General features: G+C 41.5%; 3 protein-coding genes across 5 annotated transcripts in view; 2 read left to right on the forward strand and 1 right to left on the reverse strand.

Annotated features, from left to right (window-relative positions):
• LOC115388877 (zinc finger protein 385A-like) overlaps window positions 1-6,391 on the forward strand; it is a 33,417-nt gene extending 27,026 nt beyond the window's left edge. For both annotated transcript variants that reach the window (XM_030092186.1, XM_030092185.1), the window contains exons 4-8: window positions 2,302-2,476; window positions 2,887-3,207; window positions 3,991-4,178; window positions 4,287-4,373; window positions 4,490-6,391. In XM_030092186.1, the coding sequence (XP_029948046.1) occupies window positions 2,302-2,476; window positions 2,887-3,207; window positions 3,991-4,178; window positions 4,287-4,373; window positions 4,490-4,720 (1,002 nt within the window). In that variant the 3' untranslated portion in view covers window positions 4,721-6,391. The remainder of the gene's footprint in view (window positions 1-2,301; window positions 2,477-2,886; window positions 3,208-3,990; window positions 4,179-4,286; window positions 4,374-4,489) is intronic.
• A 1,381-nt stretch (window positions 6,392-7,772) lies between these two features.
• gpr84 (G protein-coupled receptor 84) lies at window positions 7,773-10,362 on the forward strand. Its single transcript, XM_030092194.1, has 2 exons — window positions 7,773-7,805; window positions 9,013-10,362. The coding sequence occupies exon 2, from the start codon at window positions 9,053-9,055 to the stop codon at window positions 10,271-10,273; it is 1,221 nt and encodes a 406-aa protein (XP_029948054.1). The 5' UTR covers window positions 7,773-7,805; window positions 9,013-9,052; the 3' UTR covers window positions 10,274-10,362.
• A 1,093-nt stretch (window positions 10,363-11,455) lies between these two features.
• On the reverse strand, window positions 11,456-22,570 carry stat2 (signal transducer and activator of transcription 2). 2 transcript variants are annotated; one of them, XM_030091779.1, is made up of 24 exons: window positions 22,413-22,570; window positions 21,629-21,763; window positions 21,393-21,537; window positions 21,185-21,283; window positions 20,705-20,797; window positions 20,531-20,609; window positions 20,294-20,373; window positions 20,043-20,194; window positions 19,692-19,850; window positions 19,510-19,599; window positions 19,236-19,295; window positions 19,083-19,103; window positions 18,903-18,996; window positions 18,618-18,665; window positions 18,426-18,509; window positions 18,230-18,328; window positions 17,968-18,103; window positions 17,551-17,603; window positions 17,257-17,342; window positions 16,581-16,717; window positions 16,289-16,477; window positions 14,833-14,887; window positions 14,581-14,672; window positions 11,456-12,321 (listed from the first exon to the last, which is right to left on the reverse strand). In XM_030091779.1, exons 2-24 carry the CDS (start codon window positions 21,754-21,756, stop codon window positions 12,092-12,094), a joined length of 2,409 nt encoding a protein of 802 aa, XP_029947639.1. In that variant the 5' UTR covers window positions 21,757-21,763; window positions 22,413-22,570; the 3' UTR covers window positions 11,456-12,091. The 2 variants fall into 2 exon arrangements, with proteins under 2 accessions (XP_029947639.1, XP_029947640.1); XM_030091780.1 differs by lacking the exon at window positions 14,581-14,672 and having other exon boundaries at window positions 12,183-12,321.
• Between the last annotated feature and the right edge of the window lie 2,062 nt (window positions 22,571-24,632).

Here is a 24,632-nt window from a genome sequence, read left to right on the forward strand (position 1 = left end):
CATAATTTACGCTCGGTGCCAATGTTAAATACCAGTGCAGTGAGCCGTTTGAGTAGCGGGGCAGAAAGCAAGGGCGAGCAGGTTCGCGTGGTGGTTTATAGCATCGTGCGGCGTGACAGACTTTCCTGCGCTAGAATGGAGCTGGTGTCAAGTGCACACCTTTCTAATCATGACCACAATCGTTCCCAGACATTAGGCTCGCTTGTGATTATCTAAAGCTAATGGTTTCTGAGCCCCACCTTATTCAACTTGAGAAATATCTCTGCTTAACCATCAGCATGTTGTTCTGGAACAATTACTGATCTCATGAAACTGACTTTTCCGAGTCCTTCACAATCTTTTAGCAGGATTTAATTTTTTAATATGAATATAAAAGCGTAATGTGTTCAGTTTATACACCAGCACATCTCTAATATGACTGAAAAAATGCAAACTGTGAGAATCAGGTAAGTGCAGCCATTAACTTGATAAGTTATTTTTGGAATAAATTAATTCATTGTGTCCTGGTAATCCTCCGTAAGCAGGCATGCAAGATGTGTTGGGGGGAATAATGACTTATTAATTACTGAGTGTAAATCCACCCACTGGATATTGCTGAAAATACAGCTGGAGAACTATGAGCCTGATTTCACGAATGCCTCCATTGTTTGCTTTACTCTAAATAAACTGTAACATTATAAAAAAATAAAAACATAAGAAGCCCAAACTGTATGCACTCCACAGTAAGATCCTATTCAAATTTCCATATGTCATCATGTTTCCTATATCTTGAATTTCAAGCTGATCCTCTTAAGTGCCCACCCACGGACGGACAGAAACTTTCTTTGCTCTCAGCAGCTGACTGTCAACTGTCAGTGGTGGCCGCGCCGCCCGCCGCCTCGCTCTCCGTTAATCCCACCACTCAATAACCGTCATCAGCTCAGCGACCCGCTTCGGTGACCACGCCAGTGGTGAAGGAAGACGACGATATTCTGGAGGCTAATCTTCCCCGACAGCCTGATCAGCACACCGTCCCCTCAGACCATCTACTGAACACTGCTGTAATTCAATAACAACACAGCGTGCAGGAAAAACTCTCAAATTTTAAGCCATTTTTTATAAGTGCTTTAATTTGAAAGAAAGGACAGTCTGTATTCTTACATGTATTTGCTCATTTATGCGTTTTTACATTTGTTGCTTGAGTGTATCTGATGTGTGTGTGTGTGTGTGTGTCGGTGGTTCTGAGATCAGTCTTAAGCTGGATTGTTCAACAGGGAAAATCAAACAGAATCAAATAATTTTTTAGTGTTTCAGTCCGAAGCTGTCAGCTGATGGCATTTTTATCATTGTTGATGATTTATTTACAGTGCAGCTTTGCACAGCTGATCGACCTGAACCTGTGAGCGAGAGACAAACCTTAAACTAGTTGATGCAAACAGATCAATTTTCTGAAATGTGTCCATTAAACATTCATTTATTTTGATTTTTATTTCGGAAGAAAAAAGGAAGAGCAAAAAAAAAAAAATCCTCATTCAATTTCTAATCTCTTATTTTCTCTCACTGATCCATATTTCACAAAAAAAAAAAAAAAAAAAAACTTTCTGGTCACAAGCAGAGCTTCTTCCAACATATAGTTTATCCTATATTTCATTCTATCCAATGTCATTCTTAATAAATACAATGAAAGATCATAAAGTTTAATGAAAGAATAATGTTGCAACTCATGTGAAGGCAGGGATGTTCTTCACAGGTGTTTCATTTGCAGAGGAAAAAAATAATGGTAACAACTCAAAAATGATAAGAGGATAGAACTGAACTCGTCGCATATGAGTACGCTTTATTGAGCGGTCTCATTTCTGACACTGCAGTACTGTTGCCTTGAGCGGTATCTTGAATATTATAAGGTGTTTCAGAGAATTTCATGCATAATTCCTTAATAATTAATCTATATTACAGTCAATAAAACTGCACATATAGCTCGGATTAACCACATCATATTCAGTGGCGCTCTTTTTTTTAATAGCAGTCATAAATGGCCATGAACTTAAACTGCTGTAAACTATCGAAGCGAAAGAGTAGAAGAAATTAAATCGATGATTTTTTTTAGTGATATCAGCACAGTAAAATTAACTTGCTGTGACTTCAGTGATGAGATTTTGCATAATACCCAAAGCTGTTTTTCATGGAGTTAGTGCTCCCGAAGCGGAGGTCCAGGAATCTTTTTGAGAGGTTAAAACAAAGAGAGTTAGTGTGATGAACAAAACAGTCAAACCATAACCTGAATTAATGAAAATGACGTTATGCTTCCTGTTCTCTTGCCAGAGCCAGGCAGAGGCCCACTATAAGGGGAACCGCCACGCTCGAAGGGTGAAGGGAATTGAGACGTCCAAGACGACCCGTCTCCAAGATGGCGACAAGCAGCAGCCCGTGCCTCCCGCCTCCCCGCCGGGGCCCGTGGCGTCCAGCCCCGAGCCTGATCCCAATCATAACTACCAGGGTGAGCATCACCTGTCTCCTGAAGGCTCTCGGCTCTGTCTCTGTTTGTCATTCCTGTGGCCTAAACTCCAGCTTTATTCATCACAACAGAGTGTGTTATTCTCACCCTGACCCTAACCGTAATTTAAATCATAATCTGGGTCTAAACACAAGATTAATCCATCTTAATCCATAAATGCATGAGTACTAAGTTGTCTCCAAAACACTGAACCGTGAGTCTGTTTGTGTAACTGAAATGTGCAGCGAATAAACCATTCTTAATGCTCTGACAGTATCATCATCTATAACAACCACCTTAAAGATCCTGGATGCAAACAATGATTTTTATTTCATTTTGTATCTGAATGATCAGGGTTAATTCTGTGATTAGAAAAATAAAAGTTGATTTTCCGCTATCTCTCCCATTCGCAGATGATGCTCAATCCTGCTCCAACTCTAAAGAGTTACCTTTGACCCCCAGCTGCCTTCCGACCCCCTCGATGAGCTCAGCGGACACCGAGTGTCCGCTCTTGCCTTCCGGCAGCACGCCTCTGCCGTCCTCTCCCTCCCCCGCCGCCGTCCTCGGCGCCCCGCCGGCGGACCCGTCGGCGGCCGCTCTCCCCGACACCCCGTCCCCGGCGCCCAGCCCGTCGTCCGGAGAGTCAGAGGAGGAGAAAGCCAAGAAACTGCTGTACTGCTCTCTGTGCAAAGTAGCTGTTAATTCCCTCTCTCAACTGGAGGCACATAACAAAGGTTAGTGCTGCACGGCTTTGCCGCGACAAAGATGTGTTCAGATTATGCAGCGCACACTTTCTAAAGCAACTTCAGAAAACACAAAGGCTCAGTGGAAGTGGATGTTTCAGTTGCTCTGCAAATACAGTTTGAAAAGCTGAAACAGGTGTTTTACTGCCCCTTAGTGGTAAAAATGACTGAAAGCTGAAAACAGTCTGTGTGAGAACAGGCAGTGATACCACCTTCGAGATAAACTCTTGAATTGGTGGTTGTGGTTGGGTTGTTTTTTGTTTTTTTGTTTTTTTGTTTTATTTTTGTTTTTGTCAATCACTTTCCTCTCAGAATTGTTTGAGGGATTTAGATCAGTTCAATTCAATTTTCCAAACAGGCCACTTCAAAAAAAGCTAAATGCATTAGAAATAGGTTGAATTGGTTGAACTGTGCTCAGCTGATTAGACAGGATTCCTGAAAAACTCAACTCTGTAAGATGCTCGAGAAAAGATTCAGATTAGATCTTTATTAGATGCATCAAGATAACTTAGTTTCAGTAGGAATTTTATGTCTTTACAAGGGGAAATCAAGTCAACTTGTTTTGTTGCTATCAATAGAAAATATTGATCACACTTGACTAAATGATTTCTCAACTCCATCATTGTCATCCCCAAACATTATAAGCTACAGGAGGACAAATATTTGAGAAAACTGCTGTATTTTGATTTTTTTTCACCAAAATGTTCTTCATAATGTGTCAGAGTCATTATTAAGGGCGTCCACTGTAACATGGATCTTCTCTTTGTTTTTTAGGTACCAAACACAAAACTATTCTCGAGGCTCGAAGTGGTCTGGGACCGATCAAGGCTTATCCACGCCTGGTCCCGAAGCCCAGCTCTGAGCAGGGAGGGGAGATGTCCTCTGACCCCAACACTCAGGAACGCACCTTCCACTGTGAGATCTGCAATGTCAGAGTCAACTCTGAGCTGCAACTCAAACAGGTGGAAAAAAAAAAACAACACCTCTAAAAACAGAAATAAGCAAAGGGAATTCATTTTCAAGCTCCCTCAGCATCCAATATCTGTCTTTTCCCATTTTTCTCATTGCAGCATATATCTAGTCGGAGGCATCGGGATGGAGTTGCAGGAAAACCGAACCCTCTGCTCAGTCGGCACAAGAAGCGCACAGACTTCATGGTATATTTTCAGCTTGTTTTTCTCACATCCTGCTTCATAAAATGAAGATGATTCATGTTTACTGTTGAATTAAGAAGCTTTGTTATTCACTAAGATTTTCCGTGTCTCCTCGAAAGGAACTTCCAAAAACTCTGGGGGCTGGACTTTTACCGAGTCCTCTGGCTGTTGCAGCCGCGATGGCGGCGGCGGCCTCCTCAAATCAGCTGTCACTCCGTCCCCCGGGCCCGACCTCCCACCCGCACCCCCACCACCACCACCTCCTACAGGGAACACCCCTGAGCCTGCTGAGGCCGGCCCCGGGCCCCATCCGCACCACACACGGGCCAATCCTCTTCACTCCTTACTAATGGTGACAGAACGAGGCCGAATCAGGAAGAAGCACACTGTGAATTGGAGATTGGCAACCATGTGCCATCAAGAGCCAAATCAGCTGGTCTGGCTCCAGCTGGTGTTTCGTCATCGTAGAAAACACTGAACATAAGTATGACTCTTCATGGTGCATTGTGTTGAAATGTTATGTTTCCTTCCTCTCCAGTTTTCCCGTCATCACTTTACTCTGTGTGGACTGACTTCGCAGGTCTGTTTGAAGAGGAACTTGCAAAAACAAGTTTCCGTAAAGCGCGGATTTCTTTGAGCATCAGTCTGAAACGGACTCGGTGTCTTCATCTCAAAACCCTACCTCTTTTATGTTCTCAATGTTCATCTCTGCAAGGATTCATGACGGCGTCACTCGTATCAGCTACGCCCACGGGGGTTAAATATCGTAGTTACCTCTGGTGTTAGCTGCTGTTTAGTGGAGAGGACCACTAAAAGTTCTGCATTTGTGGCCTGTGAAGTGAAATAATACCCAAGACGCCCATGTCCGTATCACTTCTGCAATTTGTAGGTACCATAGCGCCGAACGACTGTCCAGGTTTTTTCAGTGCAGGCAGATACGGTCAATATTTAACTCAGACACAGGGAGTCAAAGAGGAAAAGGAAATGGTGTGCAAAATACTCTACGTCTTAAAGCTGAAGCGATGTGCACGTCAACCGCATTTACGGTCTGTCAAATGCTGAGTTGTTGTGGGGGGAAAAAGAAAAGCTAGGAGGGAACTGGTGCACTATGCAGCTATCAGTGTTTGTTCTCATCGTCTGTGTACAGTACAATAAGGTTTGAGAAAACTCTTAAGTGGAAAATAAGTCTATGTTTTATGATGCAAACCAATCAAGGTGTTTCCCTGTTGAATGCCTGGATCGAACCCGAATTACCAACAACAGCAGTCAAGTGGGAAGAAAGTCAAAGCACAGAACTTTAATTCTCTGATGAGAATCTCGATGTAAGCATCCTTGTTGCATTTTTAAAATACCGCTCTCTGGTTTTGTTTCATTCGCACCACACTGCGCTAAATAAAGATATCTCAGCGTCTTAATGGAAGCATTTCAACACTGTGAGCACAGCAGGACAGCAACCAACTCATGGCTTTAGTTGCAGGTAATATTTCCACATGAAGACGACCACATTTCTCCACAGTCCGGTAAGAGACCGTGGAAACCGTGGGATGAAAGACACCAGCATCACGCTATCGAGGGGAAACAAAAGGACCACATACACAGATGAGTAGTTGTATGCAATGCAAAACAAAAAAAATAATAAATAAAAAAAAAAAAAACATTTTTGATAGTGTTTTAGGTCTGTTGTGGAATTTAAAAAAAAATGTTTAGTTTGTCTGCTCTGCCTTGTGTACTCCGACCCTACAACATCACCCAGAGTAAACCAGTGAAACCCGTCACAACGACTTGTGAAACCTTAGAGGGAAGCTTTAGGAAACAGAAACTGTAGCAATACTTTAAGCACTTCTGAAAACTTTACTTGTTGACTGCAATAAAAAAGAAAATGTCTACAAATGTACTAAATGTTATGTAGGAGAAGTGTATTGAAAATTTATTGTAAATGTAGATTATTAAAACTGGAGAAAATGTTCGGGCTTCCTAATTATATATGAAACCATTAAAGTGAATTTATGGTTGTAAAAAAATTGTAATTTGTATTGTTTGTTTGTTTGGGTTTTTTTTCAATCAGGATCTGATATTACAGGTAAGTAAAGAAGGAAGGAGTCTTTAGGATCATATGAAAGCAAGGAATGAAACTAAAGCAGCACAACAACCAATTAGTTCTTATCTAGCTGATTCCTGATGGATTGCATCCTGCATTTGAAAACGTGCGTCTGATTGATTTGATCCTAAAGTAGCCTGCAGTAGTGAAAAGCAGATCGATGCAGAAATACCAATATTTGTGATGCGTATATTGCATTTGCTGTTTTTAGCCAATTGTTGGTTCATCAAAGTTAAAAAAAAAACAAAAAACGTTTATTAATTTATCTTCATATGATGTTTCAGTAAATAATGTTCACACCATGAAACTGGAGGACCGTGGCAGGAAAAAAACGTTCGACCACGTTTGGTTTCTTTGTTTTAATCCTGTCAGCAAAGAAAAAGAGGTATTTAGGTCAACAAGATGCATTCAGACAGCGAGCGCTCCCCTGTCACCTTGTTTTTAGTGTCAGACGTGCTGTCGGGGTTGGACAGACACTGTGTGTGTGTGTGTGTGTGTGTGTGTGTGTGTGTGTGTGTGTGTGTGTGTGTGTGTGTGTGTGTGTGTGTGAGAGAGAGAGAGAGAAGAGAGACAGAGAAATTCAAATGAACATACCGTTTTTTTTTTAAATGTGAAATTATTTATAGATTTATTAATATTTGCTGACTCACACTTATTCAAATCATATTTTTTCAAATTTACTTTTCAGCTTGATTCACTTTAGGGAGGAAAGATTTCAAACTGTTTAAAAACTAATGAAAACCCCAAAACTACCCGAGCTCAATTGTTGATGTCCTTCTAGTTTATGCAGCCCGATTAATAAGAAACTTTTTGAAATCATAAGTCAATGTCATATTTAATCGAACACTATCCCAGAGGAGTCATTTCTGTTACTCCAACAGCCTCATACATTTCCCTTTGTTTTAATAATGTCCTACTTTAGCACTCTTCATTCAAATGTACATCACATTAACAGGCTTGAAAATGACCAAGATTTTATTTTTTAACCGAGGCTGCAGTTCCAACATGCAGAGCTCTCTCTACAGAACCAGCTGTGGAAACTCTTATATTAACAGGAATATCAAAATATCAACAGTATCAACTAGACATATAAATTAGCCATTAAACTTCATGTTTTTCCCCAAATGAAAGGCTAAATCAGTGCTTGCTGGATATTTGCTTGTGGTTGGTTTGCTTCTTTGCATAAGAAAATGATCTATATTCACTCTTGTGATGGAAACAGGAAGTCTCAAACTGAGACAGATGTGCTTCACGTTGAAGTTTTCTGCATTGCTGTTTTAGTTGTCCCTGCTGGAAGGAAGATACATTGGTAGTATGCGGTTGCACGGGAAAATATAGTAAGTAATGAAAATTTACAAATTTACAACTTAATAGACTAATTTCCTCAATCATACAAATATAGGAGCAATGATAGATAATCAAAAAAGGGATTATGAGGGAGAAGAATGCCCTCAGAGAAGCCAGTGATTTTATGTACTCCCTTTTAGGGGGAAATTATTAAAATGTAGTGCATTATTCCAGGCAAAATGTGATTTATCTCATCTGGAGCTGAAGCACAGGGCCTGGGGAACAAAGAAAAGCTGTCTGTACACTTACAGCCTGGAAAACATGAACGCACACTGATGAATTTTTACTGCATTTTATCTGTTGTGCATATTTGGTATTACTGTAGAAATGTGGCGACAGCATTAAAAATCATCTGCTGAGGAACATCAGAGTTCTGCTTCGAAGTGATTATCATAAAGTAGATATCAGTATAAACATGAGACTAAAATATGCTTCACCAAGGCTACAGGACTGGCTTTCTATTTCTGATATTGGAGAGAAAAAAAAAGAGTTCATACATATTTGGGAAAAAAACTGTGTTGTGCAAAAAGCACTTGGGTAACCAAGAGGACGCTAATATTGGTAACATCAGCAGGAAGAGAAACAGTCAGTAAAACCAGACAACCACACAGGGTGACACAGGAGCGCTTCAACTAGAAAGGCTGGAAGAAATCTGTGAAGGTGAGATATTTATTACATTTCTGCTTTATAAGAGGATCTTTAAATCACCCTACATTTTAAACTGGGAGAAAATATGGATATTAACTTACTAGTTATTGTGTTTCTGAGCAAATCTTTTCTTTTTGTTCTGTAGCATAATGCTTCCCTGACAGATAGCCATAATCAGAAAGATAAGGTTTTGAAACTGAATCAAAAATGTGAAATATGAGAATACTGGAGAAACTTACAGACAATTTTACAGTTTTTTCCTCAACCAACTGCTACTCTCTATCATGATAAGTAAAGACCTTGTTGGACTATTATATTCAAATTTTATCAGCTCTCAAAACAAATATATTAATCTACTCTAATCCTACAGGAAACGATCTTACAAACAAACAATAAAAAAATGATTTAAATAGCTCCTCAGTCCACAGACTGAGGTTTCAGGCAGTGAAAGAATCGTGTTCATGAGGAAGTGGTGAACTATGAAGTCTGTCTCTAACTTCCCTTTTCACCTGCTCAGCTGTGGGTCTGATCTTTCTGTGTGTCTCACAGAAAAAAAGAGGTAAAACCTGCAGCGCGCCATCGGGCCAGGATGCTGATGAACCAAACGAACCACACAGAGGAGGACCTCTTCTCCTGCTACAGCCCTTCAGCCGAGAGCTACCGGTACTTCGCCGTGCTGTGGGGGTGCGTCGTCACCGTGACCGGCACGGTGGGGAACATCATGACGGTGCTGGCCTTCGTCTTCGACTCACATTTGAGGAGCCGCTTCAATGCGCTCATCGTCAACCTGGCTGTAGCCGACCTCCTGTACTGCACCGTGCTGCAGCCCGCCTCCGTCGACGCCTACCTGCACCTCCGGTGGCGTGGCGGACAGCTCTGGTGCTCCGTCTTTGGTCTGCTCCTCTTCCTGTCGAACTCGGTTTCTATTATCACTCTCTGTCTGGTGGCGGTGAGCAGGTATCTCCTGGTTGCCAGAAGGGCTGTGTTTGTCAGGGTCTTCTCTAAACTCGGTTTGATTTTACTCTTGATTTCCTCGTGGACGCTGGGCCTGATCAGTTTCGCTCCTCTCTGGTCCGTCTACGTGTTTGTGCCACAGGTGTGCACGTGCAGCTTCCACCGCACCGAGGGCCGCCCTTACTCCACCATTGTGCTGTTTCTCTACTTTTTTGTTGGTCTGAGCTGCGTGGGCGTGTTCTACCTGCTCATTTACAGACATGTGCTCATTGCCTCGAAGGCTCTGCTCCGATATAGACTCAGTCGCCGGTCGTCCAGGAGGAAGCCGACATGCTCAGCCGAAGGCGCCAACGACAGCGGCGTGGCAAAGACAAGTAGCTCTGAGCTGAGCAGCCAGGCCGAAATCTCTCAGCATGAAGAGAGTACCTGTGAGAACATGCCCCAGTCCACCCGTAGCGCCAATACGGCTTCCATTCATCATTCATCAACCGTCAACACGCCGACCGCTGATATTGTTCATACTGTAGTTTCAGTCGCGCCGGCCCCCGTTGTAGTTTCCTCCTCCCACTCCGACAGTAAAAGAGACGACAGTGAAATTAAGCATGTGACGCACATGTGCTTCGCTGTTTTTCTGTGTTTTGTTTTCTGTTTCGTGCCGTTCCTGCTGCTCAACATCGCCGACAAACACAACCGGGCTCCGCAAATACTGCACATGTTCTGCGCAAACCTCACCTGGCTCAATAGCTGCATCAACCCCGTGCTCTACGCCGTCATGAACCGACAGTTTCGACAGGCCTACTTTGTGCTGCTCAGCAGGGTCGCTTCACCCTTCACCTGCCGCTGGGCCCGCTTTTAGCTGCAGACTTTTCTGATTCGTGGAAACTAATCCTGTGTGATGTTTCTTCTAGTTGTGACTCACTAGATGGCACATGTACTATTGTTTGTATCCAGTCACTTAAAGGTGCTGTAGGCAGGATTTTGCTAGTCAATGCTAATTTTTCTGTGTTTTCTTTGGATTAAATGTTAGAGTATCCATTGATAATCATTTAGGAGTGGAGCATAATTGCACTACCGTGTGGGCGCAGCGTTTCCATCTGTCTCTGTTTTGAGCTGAAAAGGAATCTTGACAGCTCCCGGTATCTTTGGCCAATCAGAAGAGCCCATGAGGCTCTAACCGTGATTGGTCGAGGGGCGTTCATCACACGGTCTGGTGGGAGGGGCCTAACTTGCGTAAGGGCGTAATGTCAGAGAAAACAGGACAGGATTGGCTGTGCTGGGTTTCAAATCGCCATCTTCGAGGGGTCAAATTGCCATCTTGCTTAGGTAACCCTAAGCAAGATGGCGGAGACGCCGAATCCTGCCCACAGTACCTTCAAATCATTGATGACGAAGTTGTTTTCACGTGTGATGACGTAGATTTATGATTTTTCTCTCCATTGTTGGCCATGAATTCTTTGTAGGTAAGCTACTATATGTTTATGTCATGTAACAATTTACATTTTGTGATGCATATTTTCAAATTACACTATTGCTGTGTGTGGATGGGGTCTGAGGTTTCTTTATTGCCCATATACGAAAACCTATTAATACAGATCCTGAGTTTTTTTACATGAATGCCACTGTTCCCTTGAGCATCTCACGAAAGCACATTCCAAAAAACGTACTGTTTGCTAGTCTAGATCAATATTTCTTAACAGCCAAGACTCTGATTCGACTGATGACACACACTGTATGCGAAGGCCTTTTCTGAAAAACCCATTATGGGGTTATAAAGATTTTTAACGCTTGTGCTGCCACACTAAATATTTCCAGGATAATTAGGATAATATGATTAAATTCTTATTGATCACATCGATGTTGAATATCAAAAGCAGAGCATTTATGATTTATTGGAAGATTTTGATTTCTTTGTCTCTTGACTGTGTCTGGAATGATCTATTTGTTTCCTCATGTCCTGTTTGAAATCCTTTAGATTTCCTTTAGTCCAGCCAGGATTTGCATCATGGTTACTGTCACTTCACCAGGAAACCAAAAATAATCAAATTATTCCATTTTTTTAATTCAACTAAAGCACACCAATCAAGTTATATACAGTAAAGTGAAACACATTGACACTGTGTAAAGTTAATGACCTAATATTACCTGCATTTATATTACCAACATCAAAAACTTTATTGTCAATGGGCAAAATGTACAATCTGTTATGTCCCCATTTAAGTTTGATTCCATGAGTACAAAAGTACACGATGAAGACAGCAGAAGTTCTGTACAACTGAATAGCTGGGGAAAGTAATGACGGAGTCTTATGCATTTATGTTCAGTCTATGTAATGTGCTGAACAAATCTGACATCATTGTACCACGTGTGTGATGTTAAACTAAGGTCTGAAACTGCAATAAAACAACAAAAACGACATATATCCGAAAGTCTAAACTACTTATTTGTGTCAATATGAATGAAAAATCTCGTGACTGAAAGATGAAAACACATATGTGAACTGATGAATGTTGTGACAATATGTTTGATCATTTTTTTCTACTACTCTACTGCAGAGGACAACAGAATTAAAAGCCAAGTATCGTGGTAGTACTAAATTTGCTATGTACACAATAGTAACATCTACTTTGATGAAGTAAAGTCGCTCAGAATGAAGCTATGCTGTACTGTGGTTTGGTCATATATTCACAGAATATTCAGATGGGAAATGAGTCCCACAGGGTGGCTGCTGCAGGAAGTTCCATCCTGTTCCATTGTTGAAATCTTGCAATATGTCAGTGCCATCGAAGAGGAGAGGGTTCTCTATGAACGCCAGTAACTCGTCTTCTTGGGGGGAGCCGCTCAGCATGGGGTCAAGGAGATAAGTCTCCGCTGGTGCTTCCAGAGGATCGGGAAGTCCATTTTGATCTAAAAGTGCAGAAAGAAAAAAAGGGACAGTTGATGTTGTTGCAGTCATGGGTGGTAACAATTTCACTGAAGACGTGAAAGTGAGAACCGTGATGGGCCTGCAGCCACCCCAACACCCAAAGGACAGCATGATGCTGTAGAAAACATGCAGAAATGAAATTAGAGTTCTGTCAAACTCTTGACAAAGTCAATTTGGAGCTCTGATAAAACTGTCTCTGAAGGAAAGGCCAGACATTTGTACGCTGCTCAAAAACATTGGAGGAACACTTTTTAATCAGAGTATAGCAACCTATCAGTGAAACTTCTGGGATATCTATTTGGTCGGTTAAGTAGCAGAGGGGGTTGATACTGTAATCAGTTTCAGCTGCTTTGTTGTTAATGAAATCAACAACAGGTTCAACAATGAGACGGCCCCCAAAACAGGAGTGGGTTTCCAGGTTCCCTCCTTATCTCCTTTGGCTGATTTTTTACTGACTGACTTTCTACTGCTGTAGTTTTTCATTCGGCTTGAATCAACATCTCTGTGAATACCATGGTGCGAAACCTGGACGCGACAGAAGTTGCACAAGTAGTCCAGCTCCTCCAGGATGCCACATCAATACGTGACGCTGCAAGAAGGTGTGCTGTGTCTCCCAGCACAGTCTCAAGAGCATGGAGGAGATTCCAGGAGACAGGTAGTTACTCCAGGAGAGCTGGACAGGGCCGTAGAAGGTCCTTAAACCCTCAGCAGGATCGATATCTGCTCCCTTGTGCAAGGAGGAACAGGATGAGCACTGCCAGAGCCATACAAAATGACCTCCAGCAGGCCACTGGTGTGAATGTTTCTGACCAAACAATCAGAAACAGGCTCCATGAGGGTGGCCTGAGGGCCCGACATCCTGTATTGGGCCCTGTGCTCACTGCCCAACACCGTAGAGCTCGATTGGCTTTTGCCGTAGACCACCAGAACTGGCAACTATGCCACTGGCGCCCTGTGCTCTTCACCGATGAGAGCAGGTTCCACCTGAGCACATGTAGACGTGTAAGGGTCTGGAGATGCCGTGGAGAACGTTATGCTGCCTGCAACATCATTCAGCATGACCGGTTTGGTGGTGGGTCAGTGACGGTCTGGGGAGGCACATCCCTGGAAGGACGCACAGACCTCTACAGGTTAGATGATGGCACCCTGACTGCGATTAGGCATGGGGATGACGTCCTTGGACCCTTTGTCAGAACCTACTATTGATACCATCGACTGGCCCCGACGTTCACCTGACCTGAACCCAACAGAACACCTCTGGGACATTATGTTTAGGTCCATACGATGCCGCCAGGTTGCTCCTGCTCCTATGGTGATCATTTTCATTTCTATCAAATTATGTGGCAACATTTTGTTACTAATACATCACCTACTTATTATCAGGAAAGATATTCAAGATGATTTTTCACCCCCGGTTAGATCTGATGTGTTTTTGAAGTGTTCCTCTAATTTTTTTTGAGAAGTGTATTTCTTAAATGTATAGTTCAATGTTTCATTTTGGAATTTCTTCATGCTTTCACACTTCATAGTTGAAAATATTTCTCTGTTTCTCTATTAAACACATCTCAAGACTTTAATGCAACCTCAAACAAGAGACTGATGACAGATTTTGATATAGATATAGCAAACTATAAATAAGAATCCGTTAGATTTTAGAGGTGATGCTTTGATTAAGCGTATTTCCCAAAGCCTCAAACGTTTAGTTTATATCCAAAACAGCACATCTGTCAAACATCTGAACTCCTCCATTTTCCTGACATCTGAGAACAGCTCAGTGGAACACTGGAGGCTCGTATTATGTTCTGATCATTAAGGGGAATCTCAAAATAGTCTTAATTGAAAGAACCCCCCCTCCTTTTCAAAATGATCAGAAACTGAATCAATGACCTTGATTCATTTGACCTTTCTTTCATTCACAGACTGATTTTCAGGAGCTACACCGAGCAATTATGAAAGGGTTAACAAGTTGAATCAAAATGCTATGAAAATGTTACATGTGTTAGTAACAGATGAGTCTCACCCAAGCAACAATCACACCCTTCATATTTTATATTCGGTAAGCCATGCAGCATGCAGCCAACCCACAAGATTCAAGTTAGTAATTCGACCATAATTTCGACTATATTTGTCACACCATAAGGCTTCAGCTGAGACAGTGACAGAGCTGTTTGATTAGGGGTGAACAATTTGCTTGACACTGTCTTTAGATGGATTGGACAGCGAGGAGAGCCATGACTCACCAGCTGCCTCTCCACACGGGCCATTCTCTGGCTCCAGGCCTTCACCCTGTGTCATGTCAGTGGACATGGGTGACCAAGCCTCCAATGTGTTCCTACATGACCAATCACAAGCAGTAATTAAAACCAGTGGCTCATAAAAAGGGGTTTTTGGGTGCACTACCTTTAAGAGAGAGTATATTTGAGGTCTGGTAGTATTACAATAGCAGACTTTGTTTCACGGGTGAGAAAGCCGTTTATGATTAGCATACTTACTCCTTTGAAACAAACATCAGCTTGGTTTTGATGTATTTTAAGTAAGGACTGTCAGCTGAAAGAGAGGAGACATTGAACGGCGTTAAATGTTGGCTTTTCATAGCCAATTCCTGCTCTACAAATCCAACTAACTTCAAATGTCTGAAAGAAACAACATGATGTTTGGTGCTTTCACACCTCTGTGGTGTGCAGGATATGTGTGAACACAACACTCCCACTCCAGTGCACATCAAAACAGCTGCACCGAGACCTGACGAAGGGCTGGTCTCGGTGCGGCTTCGCTCGCACTCTGGTGTGGTGTGTGAGGGAACTTCAGAAACGCTCAAATATCAACAACTCACAGGAACTGACAGGAACTGTGTACAGTAAACATCTCATTGAAATGGGCTTCAGTCAGTCTGTGGGATAATGCATAAACATCTATGTGAAAGAACATGATACACATAGTGCACATCATGTCTTTATGCTGAGCAGGCATGGAAACACGACTTTGGCCTTTGGACCAGACAGACAAAAGCAGGAGTGAACCAGAATGGTACAAACTGCATGTATTAAATAAAGGTGTGGAAGCGCTGTGACAACATTCACAGCAGCTTATATCTCCAGCTAAATCACAGTAAAACCCAATGCTGCAATGGGAACACACACGCTTTATTCTCACTTGTAACCTGTGACAATCAGATTCTTTTCCTCCCCATTTTTACTCAACTGGCAACTATTTCTCTCTCCACTCCCACCCAGAATTGTAAATCATCTCCCTGCCAGCTTGACCCACGACCAACAGCCTTGGTTCAATGGTGTGCCTCCTCCCTCTCACCTCTGATAAGCACCATCATCTATTCCTCCCTCACCTCTGCTTTTTCTTCCTCCATCTCTCAGGTCTGTTCTTGTTACTCTGGTTCTAAATAAACCTGGCTCAGACCCCAACAACTTCAATAACCTCCATTCCATTTCTAATGCACCATTTCTGTCTACGCTTCTGGAAAACAAAAACAAAAAACAAAACGGTCGCATCCCATATTCATTCTCGCCTCTCCAACAACCTAAATGAATTCTTTCAGTTTGTTTTCTGACCTCACCATAGCACTGAAACAGCCCTCATTAAAGTCACCGCTGACCTCCTGGTTGCAGCTGACTCATCCTCCTACTCCTCCATCTGAGTGCAGCATTTGACACCATCTTCCACTCCATTCTCCTCCATAGACTGGCACACATTTAATTATTAAACGCACACGTAGGCTGGTACCACTGTTTGTTCAAGTGAAATCTTTCAGATCGCAGCCATCTCGCCCCTCCTCCGGCGTCCCCCAGGGCTCTGTCCTCGGCCCCATCCTCTCCGTTATCTACCTCCTTTCCCTTTGTCATATTTTTGTCAAATATAATATTCACTTCCACTGCTATGCAGATGACATCCAGCTCTACCTTTCGACCAACAGTAACAGCACATTGACATTACCTCCAGTCTTTTCTGTGTAGTATTTTCCAAAAGCCTCATCTTTAGGAGTGTTTGGGTACAGGTAAAGCAGAGGGTTTTCCGGGACATTATCAGCTTCTAAGATCTGGAAGTTCCTGATGATTTCGTGGAAGGGAATTTGTGAGAGATCGACTTTGGTGAAGGGCTGGACTGTCTTCACGTCTGGCTCACCTAAAAAAGAGCAGGGGTGTTGAATAAGAATGGTTAATTTGACCAAAGTCAAACCAATATTTGTGTATTTTTAAATCATTGCACAATAAAAAAAACATCCCACCAGTGATGGTGATTTCCACCCATGAAAAGGTGATTCCTCCAATGACACTCTCACTGAAGCGCAACAAAAATGTTCCTCTTTGTTGTTTCTTCAGGAGGGACTTTTCTTTGCCTTTGCTCACGAAACCCATGATGAGGCTATAAAGGTGAAGAAAACAACATTTTTATAAACATACTCTGAAGAACAAGTGCTGATTGGTTGAGATGAGTATGCATCATTATTCTTTTTACTTCTTTTCAATCTAGAACCACGAACAAACATGGCATCCAGTTCAAACCTTCAGTGAGCATTGATACAGTTGCACATTTAAAATAGGCGATCAAAATTCATCATCACTATTCATTTGGAATAGATGCACATTTTCACTTAAAATAGCCATCTGTAGACTGAAAGTCATTCTTAGTGTGAGAAAAGGGCGAAAGTGTGACTGATTTGTATAATAAAATTTGCGATTGATGCATTTAAAAATGCTCTGCAGAAGATTTTAGGAAGTATTCAGTTTCACAGCGGCCGCGATTATTACTGAAAACAGTCCTGCGCGTTCATTTTCAACCTGTTGGGATCATGCATCCACTAAGTATTACGCCACACTGCGTCACTTCTACATTCAGTGGCACAAAATTAGACAACTCTTCACCCTGTGTGAGCCCTTGACTTCAAGTTTGTACAAACTTACCCTTCCCTCCACAGGTCTTCCAGGAACGTTTTCACCAAAACTAAGATGCCGTCGAACCACACATAGAAAGTGTCTGGAGCACTTTCCTGCAATGCACATGATTAACTCATGCAAACCTATTGTATTTTGAATCAAGAAACATCAAAGCAAACATCTACTGCTATGCTGTAGCCTCTAAGAGTAAAAATACAATTAAAACTGAAAGGAATATAAACTACATAAAACTTAAGGTACATGATGATTTTCCTTTATTATAGCTGCTTTGTTTGAATTCAGTTTTATGAGGATTCTTACCTTGTTGAATTTTGACCATGACACTTTGCAGGTGTCATAGTTGGACTGCTTCCCTGGCAAGGTGAAAATACAAAACAGTCTAAATCACTGCGCCTGGACGTGTTTATCAGTAATGAATAAGACTGCAGTATGTTGAGAAATTATAACATAATCTGATGAATCAATATCAACATCCGTCTAGTTAACACCCCACCCCCATAGGCACCTATAAATAAAATGTATTATGAAAAACTGAATAATAAATGTGCAATTATAATATAGGAATTACTATAATTAACCAGTAAGACGTGTCTGGATGTACTAGTTAGTGCTACTATCCTTAAATTTGAGAAAAACAAACCCCAATTCAACTCAGCTTTCAGACAGCATGAAAAACAGCCTGAAAGGCAGCTGAACGACCGCGGTGAAGAAATTTACCAAAGAGCCTGTGTGCGATCATCTCCAGGTGAGCAGCATCGAGGCCACGTTTAGTGGCCGATAGAAACTGCCAGCTTAACATTTCTCCAAACTGAGGCCATGGGGCGGCGGGAGTGTTTGCGAAGAACAAAACATCCTGTAATAAATAACACACATGATCAAACATGTATGAGATTTAACTAGGTGGTGAATAACTCTGCTAAAATGCAATTTTAGTGCAACGTCCAAAATTGTATGTGTGTTAGCAAATGCAATGTATCACCTTGGGGTTCTGACTCAGCATGTTGAACCAGAGCACAGATGCCCCGGCACTTTGCTGCTGGCTGGAGTTTGAAATGATGACCACTGGGAGAGACGAGGCCTACATCAAGAAAGACAACTTTTAATAAGGCAGTAAGTGTTTTCACATAGATGTACTCTTGGACTGAACTCATAAAGAAGTGAGCCAATAAATCTACCTGCAGCTCAACCGAAAAGCCCTTCAGCTCAAAAACGGTGTTGAAGTAGATGAGGTGGAGCTCCTCAGTTACACTGAGAGAAATCTATTGACACCCAACAGAACAAAGATTATTGATCGGAGGTTAACATCTTTATGCCCTGGAGGGACTAGGTTAAATCACTTGCATGAACACTTTCCAAAGTGAACTTACGTCACTGATGACTTTCCCACTAACTCCGGATTTCTGCTCCTTTAGAGTCTGCGGACGCAAAAACAGATCATTGAATTACTATCAAAGCACGACAGCGTCACTTGTCACACTCATTGCTATTTTAAAATCTAGCTATCCCGAGATATCTTCTGAAGGCCGTTTTACGTGCTTAAACAACATGTGACAGGATTGACCATTACAATTGCTCTAAAGCTGTGAAGTACTGCTTTAATTGTGTGAGTTGTCTTCACAATAACTCCTCTCTTTCAAACCACTTTAACTCACCAGATGTCTGAAGTCTGCCACCATGCCTCCGCTGTGGCTCTCTGCCATGTTCAAGGCTTTGGATGTAGATCCCAGGACATTAAAGCGCCGATATCTACAAAAAGTATGTGAAAAATCTGAAAGGTTCAGCACAGCTGTCCTTGAAACACAGTTTGTTATGAAAGCAGAAACAATACTAACCCTTTGACTCGTGGAGCCTCCCTAATTTCAAAGATAAGAAAAGCAGGTCAGTAACCATAACAAGAGTGTAAAGCTTCATCTGCTGATTGTTGAAAATGAGTATCTGAAGGCAGATGGGTTTGCTTTGAGATGAAGGAAACTATTTTTTCTCACCTGTCCATCGATACATCCACTTTCATGGAGTGATTGAGCTCGGGAAACTTCACCAGAAGTCTAAGAAAATTAAGCACAGAGTAAGATGTGGAAATATTTGAAAAATCAGGAAATTTTGTGGAATTGGAAGCAAATGATTCCTTCTTTCTTTTAACTCTTAAATGCCTGATACACACAACTACACTGAGACTCACTGAAAGTTTAGAGTACTTAATAAAATTTACAAACAGCGGTAAAATATCTTTATATTTGACAAAAAAGTTGAGACACCAACCTGGTCTTGACAGAAAACTGGAGATTTGTCCGGAGAACCAACGGCCCTTTGGCCGGAGGCATCGAGGGTTGACTTTCAACCACAAAGGAGCTTTATTGGACGGAATATGGAAAAACAACCATGTCAGTGAATTCAAAAAAGAAATCAGTCCCAGTGAGAAACGTGAGTGATAAAATCAAGACCTTTGGAGCAAGTCTTTTAAAAGCTGGTCAGCCCTCCTCTCCAGAGCGGGCTTTTGCACTTTCACAGGCTCGTTGTCATAGGACACTTTTTCTACCAGCTCCTCCAGCTTACTGAAAAACTCTCGCACCTGAAACAGACACACTGCCACACAGGTGAACCTGTAAAGCAAGAGGAAGAACTCAAAGATTAGATGGAGGTAAAGGCTGGGTGAGGTCAAACTTGATTTGTGGCAGTTTTACATTCCTGACTTAAAGGATTCAGGAAGTTAAGGTGTTGTCGGGATGCATTCTGCGTCACCAGCTTTGCATTTCATTCAGAGAGGGATCACTAAAAATCTCTTCACAGCATACCATTTCTCCAGCTGGTCCAGGCAGATGCTGTCTGGAGCGCCGATGCAGGATTTCTGCTGCCTCCTCTGCCAATCTGTCAACTCCCGGTTCACCAGCAGGCTGATCAGCTCCTCAATGCGATCCAGAAGCTTCTTCAGCTCTGACAATGTGCTCTGAAAGGCAGTGTGACAAGACAAATGTTAGATTAAAAGCTTTTAAAACACAAATTCTAGTGAACAATGTGTTATTTCAGACTAATGAAGATGTCACACTTTTTTGTTGTTGTTTAGTTTGGTGAGAAGCTGTTGGAGGACTTTGACTTGATCTTTCTTCAGGGCCTCGTCAGCCACAGCTGCACGACAGTTTCCACAGTGAGATGTCAGTTTCCATCGATGAAAAAAATAACAAAGCATAAGAACCATGTAGCTGTGACTCAGACCATTTATTAGTCATCAGCCACAACTGTTAGGACATGCAAAAAAAGAACAAGAAGATTTCAGTGCGCTCACCCTCCAACTTGTGAATTTGATATTTAAAATCAAACTCATCCTGCTGCTCCTCCAGACAGATCATTGTGTGCTCCATACGCTACACACCAAAGGACGAAGAGGAAACAAATAAGTGAACCTTCAAATCTTTCATCTATAAACAACAGGGTGATAACACAGCAAAACTACGTGTACCTGCATTTCATTCCTGAGGCTTGTTATTTTACGATCGAGATCCTGTTGACTGCTCATGTCCATGGGTTCCTGTTCCACTCGCAGATGTTGGACCTGAAAAGGAAACACAAGAAGATATTAAATCCAATTTTTTTCAGATGGAATACTTTGTGTTGTCGTTGTAGAAAGGAAATAACCGAATGACAGATACAGTTAAAAACAATGGGTCTGCATGTGGGGACATCTTTACTTTCTAGTCCACACACTCAGTGCTTTAACTCTACTGTCACTGAAAGACTGAAGAACAAAACAGAAAAAAAGATGAACGTTATCAAAGTTATCATACCCAAAACCATACATACAGATTTTGAAAATATTGAACTTATAACTAAATCGCAAAAACAGGAAAAATATATGTAACATAACAACATGATCATATTATTCATATTGACCCCAGTGTGTTTTGCTACACACAATAAGTTAATGATGTGTTGTCCCAACCTTTCCACTCATTTCTTCATCATCCAGAATTTCTTTCTCTTTGTTCAAATAACACTGGATTGTGCTTGCCAATGCACAGGGGTCATCCTGATACTTCTCCTACAAAACAGATCACATAAGCGTTACGATCGGTTATTAAAAAGTCCTAACAAAGTGACAATAACCATTTTCAGTCAACAGCAAAAAAAAAAAAATGTATTTAGCAAACCTGAAAGTTTTGTTTATAACGTCTTATGTTGTGTTGCAGCAAAAAAGACTCCTCCTGGACGAAGCGACTGTGTTGAATATCCAGATTCTCCAGCAGGATCTGAAACAGCACCATTGCCAGGGCATGGTCCCGTGCTGCTCGCTGCCTGAAGAACACAAGTAAGGTCCAGGCAGTGTGAGTAATGAGCATAGTCACATACAGTGGAATCAGGTAATAGGAATACTGCTGTCTCTTACCACTCCTGCTTCTCTATCCAAGCTGATAAATAGTGCCGTACATCCATGGGAAAAGCATCACTGTCATAGAGCTCATGGAGCTGCTGTTTGCCATCACACAGATTCCTTAGTCTTTCCCACTGAGCCATCCTGCAGCTGGAAAATCAAAGATAGACAGTGTTGTTTTGATGATTATTCCATTTAGAATGGGGTAAAAAACATAACAACATCAAGTATGAATGTACAATTATGACTCCTTCCTATAGTTGGGGGACAGTCCCTTCATGCGTAAGGCTGCGTGAGTATAAATCAGCTTGATCCCTTTTAGGGAACATCGCACGCTTATTTGTACAGCTGAAACGCGCAGAGCCATCGACGGATCTTTTACACAAAGAACATATCCATTATTTGCGCAGCGGTAGATCGCGCAAAGCACCCAGGAAGTGTAAACAAGCTCATATTATCAGGTTTATTTTCCAAGCTTCAGCCCAAAACAGGGTGACTGATCACATGTGTGCAGAGAGCTAAAACATCTTCCATGAATATCAGTGAACTCCGCTAAAGTGCTGGCACTGAGATAAAATGTGTCCACGTATGTGGCTGAGGGGAACAAAGTGCAAACTCCTGAATGATACAAACGAGAAACGATTTGCTTACAAACTACGAACTTATAATAAGATATTTACGACTTGCTAATATACCACAAACTGTGATCAAACGCACGACCTATGCACTACTTTATCCTTTTTGATAACAGTAAACACGACAGGCGGAGCTCGTTGCAGAATTAAAATTATTTACTGACCTTCGTCCAAGTTTTCAGAAATATCCTGTCAGCTGACAAACAAATAATTATCCGTGCATAACTAGCTTTCGTCTCTTGTTAAGGACCACCGGTGTTACGCAGAGATGAAACAAAACAACCTTCTGCAGAATCAGGCGTGTACATGTTATTTCCTCCTTTTTACGGTTCCACGTCTCACTCATTGGCTCCCAATTTATCCCGCCCAAGTCGATCTTAGCAGCTTCTTTCGTGGCGCCATTTTGGCTCTAGAGTCGCTCGTGTCAAGGCAGATGTAGCACCGAAATGTCAACAGAGGGCTCACAGTTTCTTCAGAGCGCGACTGATTGGTGTAGTTTAGGACTGAGCCGTGGTTTCTATTGGTTAAAGTTTTTGTCAATTATCACTGCGGGGCGTGCAGAGCAGAATCGAAACTTAAGGCTCAGTTACTGCGAAAATTTCCAAGAAATGACGTTGTGAAAGTTATGGAGGCAAAGGATGCATGTGACGCATTTATAAACCGCAAAACAGGTTGTATCTCCCCGAAAATCACCCATGCAGGCGCGGAAAGTATTATGATAAATTGCGTAGTCTGTAAAATATTCTGTCAAGATATTCAGCCGCCCATACAGACATTTAACATGAGTCACGTGACTGTATGAGTTAAATATGAGATGTATGTGTTAAGGTTTATGAAATGCTGATGCATTTGTCACAAATCCAAAAGGAGATTTGAAGGAGGGCAAAATATGACATGTTGTCGTTAATTAAAGTATAAAGAAGTCTGAACTTGACAAATTATTTCAGTGAATATTTTTTGAAATTTCTTATCTTGGTCTTTCAGAAAAAAAATTGATTGCAAATCTTATTTGATTATTTTATTAAATGGATTTTATTATAGCAGATATGTCTTTATTTTTGCACCCAGTTAGTAGATATTTAGTACTGGGTCCGTCACTTTTTACTTCCACCAGTAGATGTCTCGCTTCACCAACGTCAGAAACATTAGTGCTCTTTTTGACTTTGGAACAATTGGACACCTGAGCTTTGGTGTCATCTTGACCTTCAAGACGGTTGTTTGAAATCTTATCATCTCTTCTACACACAATGCTTGGCCAAATGGTAGTAGGCATGATCTTGGCGTAAACCCCTGCAGATTTTTGAAATTCATTTTTTAAAATTTAAATGTGCATGTGTAATTTGAAGTGGCTTTATCAAATGTATTCCAAGCATGTCACTTGCTGAAAACAACACATTCCTCAAAACAAGTTTTCATGTCAATGAAAGTGTCAATGTCATCAGAGTAAAATGTCTTTACACCATTGTGTATAAACCACTGGTATGAACAAGATAGTCAAATGGCTTTGTTATGTTCCCATTATGACAGTAAACAAGTAAACAATGTTGCCGTAAATATTGGAACATATTTACTCGAGTATCTCCTCGAAATGTAAATACACCCTCTGCAGGTCTCTGCTTGACAGAGTTTGACACCTAGTTCAACATTTTGTATGACTCAAAAAATGAAATGACTTTCAGACACATTGCATGACTATTTAGCTTACTTCTTCAATAAAAGTAACCAAGTTAGTAACTGAGTTGAAATATTTCAAAAGTAGCTAATTACTAGGCAAAGTAACTATTTCATTACTTTAAAGGTGCATTAAGGAGTTTTTCAACTTTAGAAATACTTATTTTCCACCATAAATATGTTACAAATATTCAATGAGGTGTACAGTGTGCCCTGATATATTCATTGTAAGTACCTCTAACAGCGCTAAATTGTCACTTCAAACTTGCAGTGCCGGTCTGGCACCAGAATTTTGAGATGATGCGCGTGCCTGCTGGCCTGATATCCTTAGGTTTCGTTTTGTCCGCCATTACTCTGCCAGATGCTTAGCGAGCAACAACTTCATGCTCCGGGCTCAGCTGGACTCCAGAGGAGGAAAAACAAAGCTGAACGCAGTGAATAAACGGTAATGGAACCGCGCCTCATGTTAATGTCAGTAACGGTAAAGGCGTTAACACTGGGAAAATTAATTAGTTAGATTACTTGTTATTAAAAATAGTACATTTGTTTTAGTACAGTTACTCCCATCACTGTTCACAAGTCAGGACATAAGCAAATGATAATGTCATAAAACAGCCAAGAGTCGTACGAAAGCAACTGATGCATGTCCAAAAGCATTTACAAATTGTTATAAGGAATGAAAAACACCTGCTCTGATGCGAGACTAAATGTGG

Source organism: Salarias fasciatus, chromosome 5, assembly GCF_902148845.1.
Source record: "Salarias fasciatus chromosome 5, fSalaFa1.1, whole genome shotgun sequence".
Taxonomy (NCBI): Eukaryota; Metazoa; Chordata; class Actinopteri; order Blenniiformes; family Blenniidae; genus Salarias; species Salarias fasciatus.